Source organism: Arabidopsis thaliana (genome assembly GCF_000001735.4).
Source record: "Arabidopsis thaliana chromosome 1 sequence".
NCBI lineage: Eukaryota > Viridiplantae > Streptophyta > Magnoliopsida > Brassicales > Brassicaceae > Arabidopsis > Arabidopsis thaliana.
This window is the reverse complement of record NC_003070.9, coordinates 16,287,571-16,311,372: the sequence shown is the minus strand read 5'-3', so window position 1 is coordinate 16,311,372 and position 23,802 is coordinate 16,287,571. Positions and strand designations below refer to the sequence as shown.

Sequence of the window (23,802 nt, the reverse complement as noted above, 5' to 3'; positions counted from 1 at the left end):
CCATAACGCATTCATAGCATCCACAACCTCTTGATCAATGGTAATGACCGGCTCCCCTCTAGCACCATTTGGGAACTCCACTCTCATCCTCGACTTAACAAACTCATCATCAATAGCCCTTTCTGGAACCGGTAGACCACCACCAACACTGCCCTTCACTTTCTCCAACCACAGTGAAGAGCTCGCCGATAACTCCCCCGGTGGCCGCCCAACCTCATCCATAGTCGCATCTTGATCCCCAATCGCCAAAACCCTACCGCCGCTCATCTCTTCTTCCCCGGAGACAACCGAAATAGTACAACAATATTAAATTACGTTATTTATTTTTTTAAATCTAAAAAATTCATAAACTCCAATTTGGACTAACGTTACCAACAGTCCAACACAATCTACAACGACGTCGTTTAATTTGCTTTCTCTCCATTTAAACGACGTCGTAGCTAACATAGTAAAACCGGCAAAATATCAAACCGGTGACATACGGCGGAGATGGAGATACGCGCGGCGGAGGATATCGAAATCCGCACAGATCTATTTCCGCCACTCTCTCCACTCGCTTCCTCTCTCTACGACTCATTCCTCTCCTCTCACTGCTCCTCCTGCTTCTCCCTTCTCCCCCCATCTCCGCCGCAACCTCTCTACTGCTCCGCCGCATGCTCCCTCACCGATTCATTCACCAATTCCCCTCAATTCCCACCGGAGATAACACCAATCCTCCCCTCCGACATCCGTACATCTCTCCATCTCCTCAATTCCACCGCCGTCGACACTTCCTCATCTCCCCACCGTCTTAACAACCTTCTCACTAATCACCACCTCCTCATGGCTGATCCTTCCATCTCCGTCGCTATTCACCACGCCGCCAACTTCATAGCCACCGTTATTAGATCAAACCGGAAAAACACAGAGTTGGAAGAAGCAGCTATATGTGCTGTGCTAACAAACGCCGTTGAGGTGCACGATAGCAACGGACTAGCTCTTGGAATCGCTCTCTATAATTCAAGCTTCTCTTGGATTAACCATAGCTGCTCTCCAAACTCTTGTTACCGTTTCGTCAACAACAGGACGTCGTATCATGATGTTCATGTCACCAACACAGAAACATCGTCAAACTTAGAATTGCAGGAACAAGTTTGTGGTACTAGTTTGAACAGTGGTAATGGAAATGGACCAAAGTTGATTGTTAGAAGTATCAAGAGGATTAAGAGTGGTGAAGAGATCACTGTATCTTATATTGACTTACTTCAACCCACGGTTTGTTCTATGTCCAAAGTCTTGTGCTTTAGAGATATCATCACTCTCTAGATTGTTTATCTTATTAAAAGTGTATTCCTTTTTAACCATTTAGGGATTGAGACAGTCAGATTTGTGGTCGAAATATCGATTTATGTGTAACTGTGGACGATGTGCAGCTTCACCTCCAGCTTATGTGGACTCTATTTTAGAGGTATCAATTGTGACTGTTGTTTGGTGTAGTCTCACATCAAAAGCTAGTGAAATTTCAGTTTATTAATGGCTGAGTTTGAGTTAGTTGTGTGTGGTTTAAAATAGTTAACGTTATATGATGCATCCATTTAGGGAGTTCTTACGTTGGAGAGTGAAAAGACAACCGTTGGTCACTTTGATGGAAGTACTAACAAAGATGAAGCAGTGGGAAAGATGAATGATTATATCCAAGAAGCTATAGATGATTTTTTATCGGACAATATCGATCCTAAAACATGTTGTGAGATGATTGAGAGTGTTCTGCATCACGGCATCCAGTTCAAGGAAGACTCACAGCCTCATTGTCTGCGGTTACATGCGTGTCACTACGTTGCTCTGAATGCGTACATTACTCTAGCTACTGCTTACAGAATCCGTTCGATTGATTCTGAAACTGGCATTGTTTGTGACATGAGCAGGATAAGTGCAGCCTACTCTTTATTCCTTGCTGGTGTTTCTCACCATCTCTTTTGTGCGGAACGTTCTTTTGCTATATCTGCAGCAAAATTCTGGAAAAATGCTGGAGAATTATTGTTTGATTTGGCCCCGAAGCTTTTGATGGAATTATCTGTAGAATCTGATGTCAAATGCACGAAATGTCTTATGCTTGAAACCTCTAATTCACACAGAGATATCAAAGAAAAGTCTAGGCAGATTCTGAGTTGTGTCAGAGACATCTCACAAGTCACATGGAGTTTCCTCACTCGCGGTTGCCCTTACCTGGAAAAGTTTAGGAGTCCAGTTGATTTCAGCTTGACTAGGACCAATGGCGAGAGAGAAGAATCGAGTAAGGATCAAACGGTAAACGTACTTTTACTCTCTTCTCACTGCTTACTATACGCAGACCTTCTGACTGATTTATGTTACGGTCAGAAATCACATTTGGTGTCTCGATTCCGATTGTGATCTGCCGTTTGCTTAAGTTGAGGAATCGGTGGTATATGATTTGTGTTACCTGTTAAATAGATACAAGGAAGTATGTATTCACAGCAAAATTGGCCATAGATGAATGCCAAAATCATATATTTTTCTTATATTAACAATTAAATTTACGAAATGGGTTATGATTACGAAATGGAATTAAGCAAATCAAAGTATTGTGGCAATGGTCTAAAGGATTTGACTTGTCTGTTGTTTGTTCCTCAAAGCAACTAAAGGTTATAATCAAGGAAGAAGAAGCTACTGAAGGGCAGGTAGGTATTATCATCCCATTTGAGAAACTAGAGAGCTTACCCCTTAGCCATCTACCTGATCTGAAAGCATCTACTACTGGAATGTTGTACCATTTTCATGATTGAAGAAGAGTGTCCAAAGCTAATGAAGCATTCCATTAGATTCCACAAGTGATAAGAAAACTCCAGTTTGATGTTACAACTTAAAATAAGAAAACTCCGGTTTGATGTTTCAAAGAAGATCTGCTTTATTTTTACTCCGGTTTGCTGTTTGCATAACTAAAAAAGCACATGAAAATAGTTAGAAAATAGTTAAACACTGTAATTTTTTATTAAATATTACATAACTAAAAAGGCACATGAATATGTTAGAAAATAGTTAAACATCCAAAGTAGAGACTGGAGATGAAAAATTAAGATCTTTTTTCATTTATTTATGGAAATTCTCTAATATAAAACCAAACCAAAGTCTTAAAAGAGAAAAATAAAACTTTAAAAGCTAAGGGCCAGCATTTTGAGATTATTTTTTCGGTCTCAAATATTAGCCACTATTCAAAGACTTTTTTTGTGACAAATTAAGGACTATATAGAAAACAGAAGTAACTACATCGCATAGTTACAACCACAAACGGAAGTCGGAAAATTGTCCCATTGTCGTGATTGTTTTGATACCAATATATAGATGACTATATCATTTTGGTCGCAAATTAGGACGAATCAAAGACTGTTTGTAGTCGCTAAAGTAGTCCCAAATTTCAGACGTATTTGCAATACTTCCTCAAAAGTTTACAGTTTCGTTGCAAATTGCTTGGTAAAAATATGAAAAATACGGAAGTTAGTAAAGACATCATTAGGAAGTTAGAAAAATCACCTTTCACTTCCAAAAGGAATCTGATCAATACCAGTGAGCCCCTCAAAAGTTATGTTTAGGGCCGATTGGTAATAACTGTCAATTTTGGTTGTAAAGACTATGGTTGTAGAGATTTTGGCTGTAAAAATTTTGGCGGTTAAAATCTGATTGGCAACATAAAGGTATAAAGTTGTGAATTTTATTTTTAATTATTATATATTAATTGTAACCAAATTTGATATTTAAATATAAAATTTTGCTAACAAACTAATACTCCCTCTGTTTCATTATATTTATAGTTTAAGGAATTTTGTTTTTGCAAAATAAGTGTTGTTTTTATTTATCTATGCAAAAATTAAATGTATTTAATAGTTTTTGGCCAATTTTATTTTACAGCATATATTTTTTTATTGATTGAATTAGGTAGTTAATGATCTTTTTATAGAAAAGAGATAAATTAAATGAGATTTTTGTGTTTTCTTAATCTATGTGAGAAAATCTCAAACTACAACTATAGTGAAACTACAACTATAGTGAGGGAGTAATATTTTAAATCGTAGATTATCTTATTAATTATTTTCTTAGTAAGTTTTAATTTGTTTTTTTTTGTTTTTTTTTTAGTTTGATTTTTGATCGACTATTATGACTAAGAAAAATAGTCTTTTTGAGCAGTCAAAAATACATTAAAATATTTTTCAGTGCGAACAAAAATACCTAACAGATGAATGAGTTAATAAAATAATTTAATGATATAAATAAGAATTGATTTATACTTGTGATGTAGAGATCTACTATAGATGTATGTAATAACAATTAACCTCTGTTATGTTTATTATTTCTGTATATGAATTTGAAAAATACTAATTTTATAAACTCTCTTACACCATTAATAATGGAATGATGAAAATAAAATTATTATTTGTAAAATAGATCTTAAAAGAAATAGAAAAAATAATAATTAATTTATCAAAAACAATTGTAAAACAAATTATGAACTTGTAGAGACTTTTTAATTACTATGGGGTGAAGAAAAAAGAAGTTTTATACAGATTTTTTTTAACAGCCGTCTATTTGAGACTTCAAAAAAGAACGGAAAATAAAGAGGAAAAAATAAAAAATGAATGTGATAACCTTTTAAAAAGTTAAAACCAAAAAAGTCTGATTGGTGAAAAAAAAACTGTGGGGACTTTAGAATACTATCATAGTCCTTAAAGTCATGAACCAATCAAAGTTAATGACAAAGCCATGTTCAGCTTCATATGAAGAGAAGCAAGCCGAGGCCAAATTGTCATTAATCGTGGCTTGCAGCAATCCGTCTCAGAAACAACCCCTATTTTCTATGCCTCCAAGCGTCGTTGTCGTGACTAGAAGTCCATGAAACTTCTTGGTCCAAAATAGCGTGTTATGAAAATAAAAAGACCTAAACCTAAACCAACTCCCCAAGGCCTATATATACTTATTTTTAAACAAAGTTTTCAAAACAACGAGATAGAGAGAAACATCAGCGTCCATAGAGCCTTCACAAGACGACTCTATGAAAACGAAACCTTTTTAAGACAACATTTTTATTTTTATTAGAAGTTAGTATCTTGTGTGATCATATCTTTATCACTTTTGATTCTCAAGGAACATGAACCTTAGTTTTGCAAGGAAGAAACATTTGTGTTTACTCCAAGGTTCAGAAGATTGAAAAAGAAGATGCAAAGCTAGAAGAGGAAGAGGAGTACAAGAGAATTCAATAAGGTAATGGACGGAACTCGGAAGACGAGAACCTCATGACCAACACGTGGCTGAAAGTATTGGCAAGAATGTGTGAACCAAGGGGGAGTCCTAGTTCATGTTCAACTACAACAACGTCAAGTGATTGGCGCCTCTATAGAGCTGATCACACATGGATAAGAAACTGGAATCTATCCACCTCCAATCCCGAACATAATTTTTTGATCAACATAATGCAAAACAATAAACAATTTGGTGTTCACGAATAACCCATTGCTTAACGTTTATCATTTGGAATACCTATGTAGAATGGTAATGATGAATAGCCTTTTATAAACACACAATGACACAATATTCTTCCATGTGGTCCCCACTTGACACACCTTGGTTGCAATCATGGACAAGAGACATTGATTAAGATGCTCTTAACCATATAACTCTAGTTGAATGTTAAATGAGAGGGCTGATATGGGTTAGCAGGTATTAAATATTTCTTATTGGGTTTAAAAAGCCATGATTGCGAACGATGAGGGCAAAGAAAAAACTATTGAACTCTTGGAGGCGGTTATGTTTTTTTTAACATGCTTATAAGTTAGGGGCACTTTCCAAGTTTTTAAGTGTATTTAGGGCACTTTGGAGGGAGTAGGCACTTTTTTGAGTTTTTTCACTATTTAATAATAATCAATACCAATTTACCTTTCTATCATGTGAGCAGTTAACCCAACTATGGTTAACTTGTTTATTCTCAGCCATTAAATATGTAGGAGAGAGAATAGATCTAATGATTACTTTCTTTTCTCTCTCCCTTTTTATAATTTTATTTTTCTTTACTTTGTCACATTCTTTATTTTATAAAATATCTTTAACCATTTTTTTTGTAAAATATATAATAATAACATTTTTTCCTTCATTTTGAAATCCATATTACTATGTTTATTTGTATTATTATTTATTGTATCATCAAAACATAAACAAATTCAGAAAATAAAAAATTCATATAATCTAATTCATATGGACAACAATGAAATATATAATCTTTAGTGAGAACCATGTAATCATAAACTCTAAAATCATTATAAACAATCATAGTTCCTTAACACTAAATTCTAAACACTAAACAGTAGATACTTAACTCTAAACATTAAACCTTAACTCCTAAATTTAAACCGTAAACCCTAAACTTTAATCCATAGACACTAACTTAACTATATACATATACCCTATACCATATACCATAAACCCTAAATCAAATTCTAAACTTTAAACCTTCTTAATGTTGCCCATAAATATTAAGCATAAATCTCTTATCCCTAAACCCTAAACCCTAAAGCCTAAATCCTAAACCCTAAACCCTAAACCCTAAAGCCTAAATCCTAAACCCTAAACCCTAAACCTTAAACCCTAAACTTTAATCCATAGACACTAAGCCCTTAACCATATACTTATACCTTATACCATATACCACAAATCCTAAATGCCAAAAGCCCTAAATTTTAAACCCTCTTATTGTTGCTCATAAATATTAAGCATAAAATCCCCTAAACATAAACCAATTGAGAAAATAGAAAATTCATATGATTCATTAATTCATATGGTTAACAATGAAATATATAATCTCTAAAAAGAAGCATATGACCATAAACCCAAAAATAATTATAGAACTTGTTTCATCATATTTTATCAACATCTTTTACATTACGTAACACTTGTTTTATGGATAGTATTATCAAAACACAATCATTTTGAATTATCGACCATCAACACACATCCACCAAACTATGACCATGTGGTCATTTCAATCATTTCGAATTATCGACAATTAATACACATCCACCAAACTCTGACCACGTGGTTTGCATACAAATGAGAAGGACAAAATACTAATTTGTATACATATCATCCTTTCCTTGAAACCCTAGCCGCCTGTCACTCTGCTATCATCTTCTTCCTCCGACCTATTCAACCACCATGTTTTCTTTGATTCATCAAAACCATCACCATTATTATTGTTGCCCATAAATGTTAACCCTAAAATCTAAACCCTAAACCCCAAACCCTAAACTTTAAACCTTCTTATTTTTGCCTATAAATGTTAAGCATAAATCTCTTAACCCTAAACCCTAAACCCTAAACCCTAAACACTAATTCCCTAAACCCTAAACCCCTAAACCCTAAACATTAACCCATAGACACTAAGCCTTTAACCATATACATATACCCTAAATCCTAAACTCTAAACCCTAAACTTTAACCCATAGACACTAAGCCTTTAACCATATACATATACCCTATATCATATACCATAAACCCTAAACTTTAAACTTTCTTATTTCAATCATTTCGAATTATCGACCATCCATGCATCGTTGTATCTTGGTTAGCTTAGTTTAGTTCTTTTTGTGTGTGTGCCAATGATATCATGTAATATTTGGAGACTTGGAGTGATTGATATTTGAATCCATTTTGTGTGTGGTCATTTCAATCATTTCGAATTATCGACCATCAATGCACATCCACCAAACTCTGACCACGTGGTTTGCATACAAATAAGAAAGGCAAAATAGTAATTTGTATATAGATCATCCTTTTCTTGAAACCCTAGCCCCCTATCACTATGCTTATGATTTTTTTGTATTTCTTCCATTTATTATTTGCTTATGTGTTTTAATCAAAATAGCATAAAACTACCTTTGAATTACAAATTTATAGTAAGAATATGTGTTTGGGTTCTTTAATTCAACTCTCTCTCTTTGAAGAATTTCAACAAACACTTGGTGGGCGAATCTAAGATTTGTAAAGAGACAAAATTTGACTAAGACAATGATGGATACCATAAGAGAAGAAGAAATCTAGCAAAAATGAAATTTTTAACCTTATGAGATTGATTAAAGAATGAGAAACTGAATCGAAATTGGAAAATCTCCAATTTTTAAGATCTAAGAAGAGAGAGAAAAGGGAGAAAAAGTAAAGAGTAGAGAAAAAGTAAAGAGAGAGAAAAAGTGAAGAGATAGATCGATTTCTTTCAAGAAAATATTTCAAGTGTATTGTGTTTAATTTTGTAAAGACTAGAGAAAAAAAAATGAATGAAGAGAGAGGAGAAGTAATGGTTGTAAACTATGGTTAGTTTGGATTGGTTAGGTTGGGTTAGGTTGGGTTGAGGAGAGCCACGTTCTATTCTGCCACCATTTTGGAAAAACTATTCTGGCGTACCATCTTTTATTCTGAGTACCACTCGAGCATGTGCAATTACATCTCTCTCCTTAATGAATAACTGAGGGAGAATTTCAAAATAAAGAGTAAATCATTTAGTAAAAAAAAAAGAAAAACGGTCGTTACCAAAATCGCGATTTTCTCCGACTTCCGACGTGATTTTCTCCGACTTCGCCACCGGCGACTTGAGCTCCGATTTCGTCGGCGATTTGAGCTCTAATTTCACCGGCGAGTTAGCTTCCGAGATCGCCGTAGCTTCCAAGCCGATAATCTGCTCCTAAAGTGAGCTTCCTCTTCAACGACAAAAGTAAATCCGATCTCGTTTTGATTTGTAGATTAATGTGAATTTCTTGTTGGAGTTAGTTGTTAATAACATAAAATTGTTGTATTGTTCATTCTGGGCTGTTGTATCGTTTTGAATCAGAGAGTTTAGTGAGTGTTCAATCGAAATTTACGATTTGTGAAACCCAGAATTGACGAACTGGGACAAATAGTAAAACTGAGATATAATAGTATAAGCGGTACAAGTGTTTTATTGAGATACAATAGGACAGGTGGTACAAATGGTATTAGTGAGTTATAATATAGGTACAATTATGTCTAAATCTGAATGATTACGTAATTGTGTTTTTATAATTTATTTGTAATTACAGGAGACGATGAAGAACAAGCACACATTCATACAATTTGACAATGGGTATTATTCAGAAGAGCATGAGTGGATTTCAAACAATTCTTTAAGCGGTGTATTGTTGAGGACGTCAAAGGTAACATACTCTATGTTAGTAGAAAAGATATGCAAGAAGATTGGAATAGATGAAACCTCAAGGAAGGTGAAATTTAGTTATATTCTATGCACATCTCAGAGAGAGACATCTATTGTAGATGATGATGACTTTTTAGGTTATCTAACGGTAGTGAATGCTAAGGGAATTAGACCAGCTTTGAACGTGGAGGTAGTAAATAAAGAATCTGAGAGGGTGGAACAAATTTCAAGGGTAGAGAGAAGAAGTTCAGTTGGTGTTAATTATGAGGAGTTGAATGCATTTGATGTGGAGAATGGTGGAGTAGTGACGATTTTTAGAGGAGAAGCTGCAGGAGGTAATTGTGTGAATGATGAACCGATTATTGAAGAGGCTAATAGTGTAGAAGAGGCTATTGAGAATGCGGATAGCCGGGTTTTTGAAGAGGCTATGGAGAATGTAGTTATTGAAGATAGGGAGCATGTGGATAGCCGGATGTATGTTGCTGAAGATAATGGTGTTGATGGTAGAATTGAGTATTATGAGCTTCCATGTGTTGGTGAAGGAAGTCAGAGTAGTGAGAAAAGTCAGAGTGTTACGGAATGGGAATATGGAACGAGGATTGAATTGCACCAAGAATTTGTTTCTAAAGAGGTCGTGCAAGATTTGGTTAACAGAGCTGCAAATAAGTATTGTTTTGCGACCGCAACTATAGCGTCAGATCCACAGCGACTCATGTTACGATGTCGGCAATCTAAAACAACAGGTTGTCGATGGTATTTACGATGTGCAAAAGTAAAGAGTTCAGATTGTTTTAGTGTTAGAGTTCACAGGAAGATGCACACATGCAAGCGGTCTAATAAGAACTCAGGCATTTGTAAACATACCGGCACACTACGATTAATCGCGTCTATTTTGCATGACGATTATCCAGGTGAGTTTCAAACTCCACCACCTAAAAGCATAATGAGTATTGTTCGGGGAAGAATGGGTTTGCATTGCTCGTATGCTACCGCATGGAGAGGGAAAAGACAACACGTTAGTGATGTGCGTGGTAGTCCTGAAAAAAGCTACACCGACTTGTACTCTTATCTGCACGTATTAAAGGAGGTGAATCCCGGGACAATATCATATGTGGAAGTGGATGCACAACAAAAGTTCAAGTACTTATTCGTTGCTTTGGGTGCTTGCATTGAAGGGTTCAAAGTTATGAGGAAAGTTGTTATTGTGGATGCCACTTTTCTTAAGACCGTATACGGCGGTATGCTAGTTTTTGCAACAGCCCAAGATCCTAATCATCACAATTATATCATTGCGTCTGCTGTAATTGATAGGGAAAACGATGCTAGTTGGTCGTGGTTCTTTAACAAGCTGAAAACAGTTATACCAGATGAACCAGGTTTGGTTTTTGTGAGTGATAGACATCAGAGCATCATCAAATAATTTATGCAAGTGTTTCCAAACGCGAGACATGGCCATTGTGTTTGGCATTTGTCTCAAAACGTTAAAGTACGAGTGAAAACTGAGAAGGAAGAAGCGGCGGCTAACTTCATTGCATGCGCACATTTTTATACTCAGTTTGAGTTCACGAGAGAGTATGCTCGATTTAGGAGAAGATTTCCTAATGTCGGTACGTATTTGGATCGATGGGCTCCTGTGAAAATTGGGCTAGGTGCTATTTTGAAGGGGATCGGTATAACATAGACACGAGCAATGCGTGTGAATTATTGAACAGTACGTTTGAGCGTGGACGGAAATACTTCCTTTTACCTTTGCTTGATGCGATAATTGAGAAAATTTCAGAATGGTTTAACAAACATAGGAAGGAGTCTGTTAAATATTCTGAAACAAGGGGTCTTGTGCCGGTTGTGGAGAACGAAATACACTCCTTATGCCCAATTGCGAAAACGATGCCGGTGACCGAGCTTAACAGCTTCGAACGTCAATACAGCGTCATTGGCGAAGGTGGTATGTCTTATTCTGTTGACTTGCTAAGGAAAACTTGTTCTTGCCGACGTTTTGATGTTGACAAGTACCCGTGTGTACATGCGATTGCCGCTGCCCAAAACTTTGTGGGGACCGAATGGATATTAGATGGTCTCGAAATGGAAGACCTAACTTCGCATTATTACCATATGAATACGTGGATATTGGCATTCATCAGTTTGGATTATTCCTGATGAGATAAGACAATTAATAATCTTACCGCCGGATACCATAACTAAACCGGGGAGAAATCAAGATACCCGGTTTCCATCAACAGGGGAACGTCGTCGAAAGAGGACTAACAACAAGTTTCAGCCTGGGATTAATATCAACGCGTGGTTGCAGCCCGAAAAGTCCGACTCATAATTAAATGTGTATTTTGTGTTGTGTTGTTATGTCTGTACCGTGTACTTGTGTTGTCTGTATTATTGCTTCATGTATTATGTCTTCATTTTTAAGTACTTTGCAATTTTCTTAAGTATTGTGCTGTTATGTCTGTACCGTGTACTTGTGTCGTCTGAATTATTGCTTCATTTTGAAGTACCTTGGAATTTTGTTAAGTGTTATTATGTATGTACCTTGTACTTGTACCGTATGTACTTGTACCGTATGTACTAGTTCTTTCATGTTTATCTCTTACAATAAAATCCTTCCTATATATATAAGAAAGAAATATAATTTTTATTGTTTTTTTTTACTTAAATTTGCTTTAATTTAATTTAATTTAAATATTTTTATTATATCAAAAATATGGGTTTTTTATAAAAAACTATCTAGTTTATGGTTTTTGTATGAAATATACACCTCTCTTTACTTTTAATTAAAACTATAATTATTTCTAATATATTAAATAAAAATTTTTAAGAAGCTGTATTTTTAATATAATTTTACTATTTATGAGACAAATACAGTTTATTTATTTTATCTACAAAAATATAATATTATTAAAAAGGAGGTAATTTTTTAATTTTTCTCATAATTATACATTGTTCTTGAACATTTATTAATCACTTATACTAATTATCATACAATCTAAAACACAATTGAACATATTATACTCATCAATTCAAAAAACACTTCTTACATTATATGGTATGCATTGTATCATGTTGGACCATCTTGACATAAACATGACAAAACGCATATATTTGGAAAATTATATAACTAAAACATGATATCTTATTATTAAACATATTATATCATCTGTCCAACTAAAAGTTAATTCCCTTAATGAAGTCCAACTCTAAATACTAAAACTTCCACAAAGTACAAATAAATTGAGTACGGGACAACTGAATAACTTATGGCACAACTATGGCTAATGCGCAGTATTTTGTCTGGGCCCGCATTTCACTTTTATTATCATAATAACTATTGTGTGTTCACACTATGCGTTCACACTATGTGTTCACACTATGTATTTCAATTTCAATTCAAAAAATCTTTCTCATCTCATTAAATTACAAATTTTTCTCTCTCTTTCTTTATTTCCTTCTTCTCCTTTCTTCTCTCGAAAAGTTTTCTTCTCTCCTTCTCTCTTCTTTGACGACGAACCTCCGCCGACAAACAACACAACGAACCTCCGCCGACGCCGAATCTTTCGCATCAGCCGCCTTGTCCAAGTTAATTGGTAAGTTTCGGGTTGGATAGAAAATAAATTAGGGTTTTGATTTTCTCCCAATTCTATTGAATTATGGTTTGCAAAGGAATTAGAGTTGCCGTTTATGATAATTTGATATCTAGGGGTTGGATTTTGAATTTTCTTAAAGATCTAGGGTTTGGATGTTAGGATTTATATTTTGGAATTTATCCCCTTTTGATTTTCATGTGTTTGGCTATGTAGCAAATAATGCCACTTAGTTATTTGTCACCTTCTTCATCAGAGGAACGATCCGATGATCCTTCCAAGTACGATGGTGATTTTGGTGTTCCCCAAATCTGTTTTTGTGGTAAACAGCTTGACCTTGTAGAGCGTCTTATTGGCGATTAAAAGAAGACATTTCTCAAATGTCTGATGAGTGGTCAAGATGATAATTATCACGTAGACAAGGGTTGGGATCTTGCAGTTCACGAGCAGTGCTTTTGCATCGACAAACGATTTGGCGAGCACAGGGAATTGATTCAAAACGCATTCAAATTTGGAGGTGATAGTAATCGTCTCCAGATTAACCAAATCCGTGCTGAAATTGAGGACCTCAAAGACCGCTTGGACAAGAAAGATGCAGAGATCACAAGGCTTATGGATGCACTTGGAAAGAAGTAAAATGATTTAATTGACTTTGTGATTGTATTTCCTTTTTATGTTGCAACAAGTATGTTAAAGTTTGAAACTATGTTGAATTCCTATTTCTAGAGTCATTTGTACCTTTTTAACTTGTTTTGAAGTAATTTGTACCTCTTTCGGAATTGAGTTGTACCTCTCTATAAACTACTTGTACCTCTTTCGGAATTGAGTTGTACCTCTCTATAAACTACTTGTACCTCTTTCGGAATTGAGTTGTACCTCTCTATAAACTACTTGTACCTCTGTTTTGAACTCACTTGTACTTGTTTTGAACTCATTTGTACTTGTTTTGATTTGTTAGTTGTACCTCTTTTGGAATTGAGTTGTACCTCACTATAAACTACGTGTACCTTTTGTTTTGAACATCATCCTAAATACCATAAATACCATAAAAACAAGATCAACCATCGTAAATACATAAGTAACATAAATCCCAAAACAACATGATCAATCATCCTAAATAACAAAAACACAAGTCTTCAATACATCCGAAATACATAAGTAAATCGTTCCCACAAAAACACAAGTCTTCAATACATTTTTCTCCAAACGTAAACCGGACCCTTGGTCCCTCTCATTCTCTCCGCGGTATAAGGTGGCTTGTGGAATCTCGATGGATTTATCTTACGCTTCTTTTTGCCACCTTCATCCTCGTCCTCAGGATCCTCGTCTCTTTTCTTCTTCTCATTCTTCTTATCGTTGCACTTTCCCTTTCCCTTCCTCCCTTTCTTCTTCGTTTCCTTCTTCGGCGTCTCATCATCGCCTTTATCCGCTTCAGTTTCCCTTTCAACTTGAACATCACCTTCAAAAGAAAAGACAACCATTTATAACCAACAAACATCATATATTAAAAAGATCAAAGATTGACAAAACAAACCATACCGATTGGAACATCCGGAACATAAAGAACCATGGCAGAACTCGGATCATCGGGCTCAACAAACTCGGGCACAAAACCCTCAGGCTCAACACCATCGGTCTCAACATCATGGGTCTCAACACCACCGATCTCAACACCATCGGTCTCAACACCATCGGTCTCAACAGCCTCAGGCTCAACATCATGGGTCTCATTAGCCTCGGGCTCAACACTAGCCTCAGTCTCAATAGCCACATTCACGTTCTTCTCATTCTTACCACCATCTTCCTTCTCCTTATTCACATCGGAATGGACCTTCTTCTCAAATGGAGGCACACTCTCACCGGCTTGTCTCCTTTCAATGGTTACAAGCCTTTCATTGTGTTCCGCCAACATCGCCATCACTCTCTTAAAGCCTTCATCAATAGCTTCCTTCAAAGAGCAAGAGCTACTGCTGCCTGGAACATCCGGAACATGTCTCAGAACATTCTCTTCCTCCATTTGCTCGTCGCCGCTTCGGGCCCGGACATCCGCTTCAAACATATCCTTCCAGAAGATTCTCTTCCTCTCTTTGATCAAACGGTTTCTCCAGCTATCGACAACCGGATCAACAAACCCTATCCCATCATCAACATGATCACCATCTACAATCCGCCTCAACAAATCTTTCTCCTCGTAATCCAGTTTCAAAACGCTAGAGATAACCTATACAAATTCACACATCAAAAATAATCATATTCTAGCTCATAGATAACTGGGACAACTCTAGAGATAACCTATACAAATTCACACATCAACAAATCTTTCTTTTTAGTTTGATTTTTGATCGAACTATTATGACTAAGAAAAATAGTCTTTTTGAGCAGTCAAAAATACATTAAAATATTTTTCAGTACGAACAAAAATACCTAACAGATGAATGAGTTAATGAAATAATTTAATGATATAAATAAGAATTGATTTATACTTGTGATGTAGAGATCTACTATTGATGTATGTAATAACAATTAACCTCTGTTATGTTTATTATTTCTGTATATGAATTTGAAGAATACTAATTTTATAAACTCTCTTACACCATTAGTAATGGAATGATGAAAATAAAACTATTATTTGTAAAATAGATCTTAAAAGAAATAGAAAAAATAATAATTAATTTATCAAAAACAATTGTAAAACAAATTATGAACTTGTAGAGACTTTTTAATTATTATGGGGTGAAGAAAAAAGAAGTTTTATACAGATTTTTTTTAACAGCCGTCTATTTGAGACTTCAAAAAAGAACGAAAAATAAAGAGGAAAAAATAAAAAAATGAATGTGATAACCTTTTAAAAAGTTAAAACCAAAAAATTCTGATTGGTGAAAAAAAAAACTGTGGGGACTTTAGAATACTATCATAGTCCTTAAAGTCATGAACCAATCAAAGTTAATGACGAAGCCATGTTCAGCTTCATATGAAGAGAAGCAAGCCGAGGCCAAATTGTCATTAATCGTGGCTTGCAGCAATCCGTCTCAGAAACAACCCCTATTTTCTATGCCTCCAAGCCTCGTTGTCGTGACTAGAAGTCCATGAAACTTCTTGGTCCAAAATAGCGTGTTATGAAAATAAAAAGACCTAAACCTAAACCAACTCCCCAAGGCCTATATATACTTATTTTTAAACAAAGTTTTCAAAACAACGAGATAGAGAGAAACATCAGCGTCCATAGAGCCTTCACAAGACGACTCTATGAAAACGAAACCTTTTTAAGACAACATTTTTATTTTTATTAGAAGTTAGTATCTTGTGTGATCATATCTTTATCACTTTTGATTCTCAAGGAACATGAACCTTAGTTTTGCAAGGAAGAAACATTTGTGTTTACTCCAAGGTTCAGAAGATTGAAAAAGAAGATGCAAAGCTAGAAGAGGAAGAGAAGTACAAGAGAATTCAATAAGGTAATGGACGGAACTCGGAAGACGAGAACCTCATGACCAACACGTGGCTGAAAGTATTGGCAAGAATGTGTGAACCAAGGGGGAGTCCTAGTTCATGTTCAACTACAACAACGTCAAGTGATTGGCGCCTTTATAGAGCTGATCACACATGGATAAGAAACTTGAATCTATCCACCTCCAATCCCGAACATAATTTTTTGATCAACATAATGCAAAACAATAAACAATTTGGTATGTTCACGAATAACCCATTGCTTAACGTTTATCATTTGGAATACCTATGTAGAATGGTAATGATGAATAGCCTTTTCATAAACACACAATGACACAATATTCTTCCATGTGGTCCCCACTTGACACACCTTGGTTGCAATCATGGACAAGAGACATTGATTAAGATGCTCTTAACCATATAACTCTAGTTGAATGTTAAATGAGAGGGCTGATATGGGTTAGCAGGTATTAAATATTTCTTATTGGGTTTAAAAAGCCATGATTGCGAACGATGAGGGCAAAGAAAAAACTATTGAACTCTTGGAGGCGGTTATGTTTTTTTTAACATGCTTATAAGTTAGGGGCACTTTCCAAGTTTTTAAGTGTATTTAGGGCACTTTGGAGGGAGTAGGCACTTTTTTGAGTTTTTTCACTATTTAATAATAATCAATACCAATTTACCTTTCTATCATGTGAGCAGTTAACCCAACTATGGTTAACTTGTTTATTCTCAGCCATTAAATATGTAGGAGAGAGAATAGATCTAATGATTACTTTCTTTTCTCTCTCCCTTTTTATAATTTTATTTTTCTTTACTTTGTCACATTCTTTATTTTATAAAATATCTTTAACCATTTTTTTTGTAAAATATATAATAATAACATTTTTTCCTTCATTTTGAAATCCATATTACTATGTTTATTTGTATTATTATTTATTGTATCATCAAAACATAAACAAATTCAGAAAATAAAAAATTCATATAATCTAATTCATATGGACAACAATGAAATATATAATCTTTAGTGAGAACCATGTAATCATAAACTCTAAAATCATTATAAACAATCATAGTTCCTTAACACTAAATTCTAAACACTAAACAGTAGATACTTAACTCTAAACATTAAACCTTAACTCCTAAATTTAAACCGTAAACCCTAAACTTTAATCCATAGACACTAACTTAACTATATACATATACCCTATACCATATACCATAAACCCTAAATCAAATTCTAAACTTTAAACCTTCTTAATGTTGCCCATAAATATTAAGCATAAATCTCTTATCCCTAAACCCTAAACCCTAAAGCCTAAATCCTAAACCCTAAACCCTAAACCCTAAAGCCTAAATCCTAAACCCTAAACCCTAAACCTTAAACCCTAAACTTTAATCCATAGACACTAAGCCCTTAACCATATACTTATACCTTATACCATATACCACAAATCCTAAATGCCAAAAGCCCTAAATTTTAAACCCTCTTATTGTTGCTCATAAATATTAAGCATAAAATCCCCTAAACATAAACCAATTGAGAAAATAGAAAATTCATATGATTCATTAATTCATATGGTTAACAATGAAATATATAATCTCTAAAAAGAAGCATATGACCATAAACCCAAAAATAATTATAGAACTTGTTTCATCATATTTTATCAACATCTTTTACATTACGTAACACTTGTTTTATGGATAGTATTATCAAAACACAATCATTTTGAATTATCGACCATCAACACACATCCACCAAACTATGACCATGTGGTCATTTCAATCATTTCGAATTATCGACAATTAATACACATCCACCAAACTCTGACCACGTGGTTTGCATACAAATGAGAAGGACAAAATACTAATTTGTATACATATCATCCTTTCCTTGAAACCCTAGCCGCCTGTCACTCTGCTATCATCTTCTTCCTCCGACCTATTCAACCACCATGTTTTCTTTGATTCATCAAAACCATCACCATTATTATTGTTGCCCATAAATGTTAACCCTAAAATCTAAACCCTAAACCCCAAACCCTAAACTTTAAACCTTCTTATTTTTGCCTATAAATGTTAAGCATAAATCCCTTAACCCTAAACCCTAAACCCTAAACCCTAAACACTAATTCCCTAAACCCTAAACCCCTAAACCCTAAACATTAACCCATAGACACTAAGCCTTTAACCATATACATATACCCTAAATCCTAAACTCTAAACCCTAAACTTTAACCCATAGACACTAAGCCTTTAACCATATACATATACCCTATATCATATACCATAAACCCTAAACTTTAAACCTTCTTATTGTTGCCCATAAATATTGAGCATAAATCCCCTGAACATAAGCCAATTGAGAAAATAGAAAATTCATATGATTCATTAATTCATATGGTCAACAATAAAATATATAATCTCTAACAAGAAGCATGCGATCATAAACCCAAAAATAATTATAGATGACCATGGTCCATTAACCCTAAACCCTAAACTTTAATCCATAGACACTAAACCTTTAACCATATACATATACCCTATCCCATATACCATAAACCCTAAATCCCAAGCCCTAAACTTTAAACTTTCTTATTGTTGCCCGTAAATATTAAGCATAAATCCCCTAAACATAAACCAATTGAGAAAATAGAAAATTCATATGATTCATTAATTCATATGGTCAACAATGAAATATATAATCTCTAACAAAAAGCATGTGACCATAAACCCAAAAATAATTGTAGATGACCATGGTCCATTAACCTTAGACCCTACACCATCTACCATAAACTCTATAATCATTGTAAACAATCATACTTCCTTAAGACTAAATCCTAAACCCTAAACATTAGATACTAAATTTTATCAACATCTTTTACATAACGTAACGCTTGTTTTATGAATAATATTATTAAAACGAAATCATTTTAAATTTTCGACCGTCCACACACATCCACTAAACTCTAACCATGTGGTCATTTTAATCATTTGAATTATCGACCATCTATGCACATCCACCAAACTCTGACCACATAGTTTGCATAATAGTAATTTGCATACATGTGAGAAGGACAAAATAGTAATTTGCATATAGATCATCTTTTTCGTGAAAACCTAGCCGCCTATCACTCTGCATTTTTTTGATATGATTTTTTTGTATTTTTTCCCATTTTTTAATCATTTGCTCATTGTTTTAAGAGATGAAAACTGCAGAAAACCATACACATCCACCAACTCTGACCATGTGGTCATTTCAATCATTTCGAATTATCGACCATCCATGCATCGTTGTATCTTGGTTAGCTTAGTTTAGTTCTTTTTGTGTGTGTGCCAATGATATCATGTAATATTTGGAGACTTGGAGTGATTGATATTTGAATCCATTTTGTGTGTGGTCATTTCAATCATTTCGAATTATCGACCATCAATGCACATCCACCAAACTCTGACCACGTGGTTTGCATACAAATAAGAAAGGCAAAATAGTAATTTGTATATAGATCATCCTTTCCTTGAAACCCTAGCCCCCTATCACTATGCTTATGATTTTTTTGTATTTCTTCCATTTATTATTTGCTTATGTGTTTTAATCAAAATAGCATAAAACTACCTTTGAATTACAAATTTATAGTAAGAATATGTGTTTGCGTTCTTTAATTCAACTCTCTCTCTTTGAGGAATTTCAACAAACACTTGGTGGGCGAATCTAAGATTTGTAAAGAGACAAAATTTGACTAAGACAATGATGGATACCATAAGAGAAGAAGAAATCTAGCAAAAATGAAATTTTTAACCTTATGAGATTGATTAAAGAATGAGAAACTGAATCGAAATTGGAAAATCTCCAATTTTTAAGATCTAAGAAGAGAGAGAAAAGGGAGAAAAAGTAAAGAGTAGAGAAAAAGTAAAGAGAGAGAAAAAGTGAAGAGATAGATCGATTTCTTTCAAGAAAATATTTCAAGTGTATTGTGTTTAATTTTGTAAAGATTAGAGAAAAAAAAATGAATGAAGAGAGAGAAGAAGTAATGGTTGTAAACTATGGTTAGTTTGGATTGGTTAGGTTGGGTTAGGTTGGGTTGAGGAGAGCCACGTTCTATTCTGCCACCATTTTGGAAAAACTATTCTGGCGTACCATCTTTTATTCTGAGTACCACTCGAGCATGTGCAATTACATCTCTCTCCTTAATGAATAACTGAGGGAGAATTTCAAAATAAAGAGTAAATCATTTAGTAAAAAAAAAAGAAAAACGGTCGTTACCAAAATCGCGATTTTCTCCGACTTCCGACGTGATTTTCTCCGACTTCGCCACCGGCGACTTGAGCTCCGATTTCGTCGGCGATTTGAGCTCTAATTTCACCGGCGAGTTAGCTTCCGAGATCGCCGTAGCTTCCAAGCCGATAATCTGCTCCTAAAGTGAGCTTCCTCTTCAACGACAAAAGTAAATCCGATCTCGTTTTGATTTGTAGATTAATGTGAATTTCTTGTTGGAGTTAGTTGTTAATAACATAAAATTGTTGTATTGTTCATTCTGGGCTGTTGTATCGTTTTGAATCAGAGAGTTTAGTGAGTGTTCAATCGAAATTTACGATTTGTGAAACCCAGAATTGACGAACTGGGACAAATGGTAAAACTGAGATATAATAGTATAAGCGGTACAAGTGTTTTATTGAGATACAATAGGACAGGTGGTACAAATGGTATTAGTGAGTTATAATATAGGTACAATTATGTCTAAATCTGAATGATTACATAATTGTGTTTTTATAATTTATTTGTAATTACAGGAGACGATGAAGAACAAGCACACATTCATACAATTTGACAATGGGTATTATTCAGAAGAGCATGAGTGGATTTCAAACAATTCTTTAAGCGGTGTATTGTTGAGGACGTCAAAGGTAACATACTCTATGTTAGTAGAAAAGATATGCAAGAAGATTGGAATAGATGAAACCTCAAGGAAGGTGAAATTTAGTTATATTCTATGCACATCTCAGAGAGAGACATCTATTGTAGATGATGATGACTTTTTAGGTTATCTAACGGTAGTGAATGCTAAGGGAATTAGACCAGCTTTGAACGTGGAGGTAGTAAATAAAGAATCTGAGAGGGTGGAACAAATTTCAAGGGTAGAGAGAAGAAGTTCAGTTGGTGTTAATTATGAGGAGTTGAATGCATTTGATGTGGAGAATGGTGAAGTAGTGACGGTTTTTAGAGGAGAAGCTGCAGGAGGTAATTGTGTGAATGATGAACCGATTATTGAAGAGGCTAATAGTGTAGAAGAGGCTATTGAGAATGCGGATAGCCGGGTTTTTGAAGAGGCTATGGAGAATGTAGTTATTGAAGATAGGGAGCATGTGGATAGCCGGATGGATGTTGCTGAAGATAATGGTGTTGATGGTAGAATTGAGTATTATGAGCTTCCATGTGTTGGTGAAGGCAGTCAGAGTAGTGAGAAAAGTCAGAGTGTTACGGAATGGGAAGATGGAACGGGGATTGAATTGCACCAAGAATTTGTTTCTAAAGAGGTCGTGCAAGATTTGGTTAACAGAGCTGCAAATAAGTATTGTTTTGCGACCGCAACTATAGCGTCAGATCCACAGCGACTCATGTTACGATGTCGGCAATCTAAAACAACAGGTTGTCGATGGTATTTACGATGTGCAAAAGTAAAGAGTTCAGATTGTTTTAGTGTTAGAGTTCACAGGAAGATGCACACATGCAAGCGGTCTAATAAGAACTCAGGCAATTGTAAACATACCGGCACACCACGATTAATCGCGTCTATTTTGCATGAGGATTATCCAGGTGAGTTTCAAACTCCACCACCTAAAAGCATAATGAGTATTGTTCGGGGAAGAATGGGTTTGCATTGCTCGTATGCTACCGCATGGAGAGGGAAAAGACAACACGTTAGTGATGTGCGTGGTAGTCCTGAAAAAGCTACACCGACTTGTACTCTTATCTGCACGTATTAAAGGAGGTGAATCCCGGGACAATATCATATGTGGAAGTGGATGCACAACAAAAGTTCAAGTACTTATTCGTTGCTTTGGGTGCTTGCATTGAAGGGTTCAAAGTTATGAGGAAAGTTGTTATTGTGGATGCCACTTTTCTTAAGACCGTATACGGCGGTATGCTAGTTTTTGCAACAGCCCAAGATCCTAATCATCACAATTATATCATTGCGTCTGCTGTAATTGATAGGGAAAACGATGCTAGTTAGTCGTGGTTCTTTAACAAGCTGAAAACAGTTATACCAGATGAACCAGATTTGGTTTTTGTGAGTGATAGACATCAGGCATCATCAAATCAATTATGCAAGTGTTTCCAAACGCGAGACATGGCTATTGTGTTTGGCATTTGTCTCAAAATGTTAAAGTACGAGTGAAAACTGAGAAGGAAGAAGCGGCGGCTAACTTCATTGCATGCGCACATGTTTATACTCAGTTTGAGTTCACGAGAGAGTATGCTCGATTTAGGAGAAGATTTCCTAATGTCGGTATGTATTTGGATCGATGGGCTCCTGTGGAAAATTGGGCTAGGTGCTATTTTGAAGGGGATAGGTATAACATAGACACGAGCAATGCGTGTGAATCATTGAACAGTACGTTTGAGCGTGCAAGGAAATACTTCCTTTTACCTTTGCTTGATGCGATAATTGAGAAAATTTCAGAATGGTTTAACAAACATAGGAAGGAGTCTGTTAAATATTCTGAAACAAGGGGTCTTGTGCCGGTTGTGGAGAACGAAATACACTCCTTATGCCCAATTGCGAAAACGATGCCGGTGACCGAGCTTAACAGCTTCGAACGTCAATACAGCGTCATTGGCGAAGGTGGTATGTCTTATTCTGTTGACTTGCTAAGGAAAACTTGTTCTTGCCGACGTTTTGATGTTGACAAGTACCCGTGTGTACATGCGATTGCCGCTGCCCAAAACTTTGTGGGGACCGAATGGATATTAGATGGTCTCGAAATGGAAGACCTAACTTCGCATTATTACCATATGAATACGTGGATATTGGCATATCACATAACCATTTATCCAGTCCCGCATTCATCAGTTTGGATTATTCCTGATGAGATAAGACAATTAATAGTCTTACCGCCGGATACCACAACTAAACCGGGGAGAAATCAAGAAATCCGGTTTCCATCAACAGGGGAACGTCGTCGAAAGAGGACTAACAACAAGTTTCAGCCTGGGATTAATATCAACGCGTGGTTGCAGCCCGAGGAGTCCGACTCATAATTAAATTTTTATTTTCTGTTGTGTTGTTATGTCTGTACCGTGTACTTGTGTTGTCTGTACTATTACTTCATGTATTATGTCTTCATTTTTCAGTACTTTGGAATTTTCTTAAGTATTGTGTTGTTATGTCTGTACCGTGTACTTGTGTCGTCTGAATTATTGCTTCATTTTTAAGTACTTTGAAATTTTGTTAAGTGTTATTATGTATGTACCTTGTACTTGTACCGTATGTACTAGTTCTTTCATGTTTATCTCTTACAATAAAATCCCTCCTATATATATAAGAAAGAAATATAATTTTA

General features: G+C 35.2%; 1 protein-coding gene and 4 pseudogenes across 6 annotated transcripts; 4 read left to right on the top strand and 1 right to left on the bottom strand.

Moving 5' to 3' along the window:
• The first annotated feature begins 278 nt into the window (after positions 1 to 278).
• Positions 279 to 2,863, top strand: AT1G43245 (SET domain-containing protein). Of its 2 annotated transcripts, NM_001333210.1 has the most exons (4): positions 373 to 1,254; positions 1,349 to 1,447; positions 1,579 to 2,286; positions 2,634 to 2,863. In NM_001333210.1, exons 1-4 carry the CDS (start codon positions 490 to 492, stop codon positions 2,781 to 2,783), a joined length of 1,722 nt encoding a protein of 573 aa, NP_001322450.1. In that variant the 5' UTR covers positions 373 to 489; the 3' UTR covers positions 2,784 to 2,863. The 2 variants fall into 2 exon arrangements, with proteins under 2 accessions (NP_683372.2, NP_001322450.1); NM_148531.3 differs by having other exon boundaries at positions 279 to 1,254; positions 1,579 to 2,824.
• Positions 2,864 to 9,095: 6,232 nt separating this feature from the next.
• Positions 9,096 to 11,359, top strand: AT1G43240 (annotated as a pseudogene; the record flags this gene model as incomplete). Its single annotated transcript has 1 exon — positions 9,096 to 11,359.
• Positions 11,360 to 13,014: 1,655 nt separating this feature from the next.
• Positions 13,015 to 13,428, top strand: AT1G43230 (annotated as a pseudogene; the record flags this gene model as incomplete). Its single annotated transcript has 2 exons — positions 13,015 to 13,131; positions 13,216 to 13,428.
• Positions 13,429 to 13,981: 553 nt separating this feature from the next.
• On the bottom strand, positions 13,982 to 15,013 carry AT1G43220 (annotated as a pseudogene; the record flags this gene model as incomplete). Its single annotated transcript has 1 exon — positions 13,982 to 15,013.
• Positions 15,014 to 21,033: 6,020 nt separating this feature from the next.
• Positions 21,034 to 23,390, top strand: AT1G43210 (annotated as a pseudogene; the record flags this gene model as incomplete). Its single annotated transcript has 1 exon — positions 21,034 to 23,390.
• Between the last annotated feature and the right edge of the window lie 412 nt (positions 23,391 to 23,802).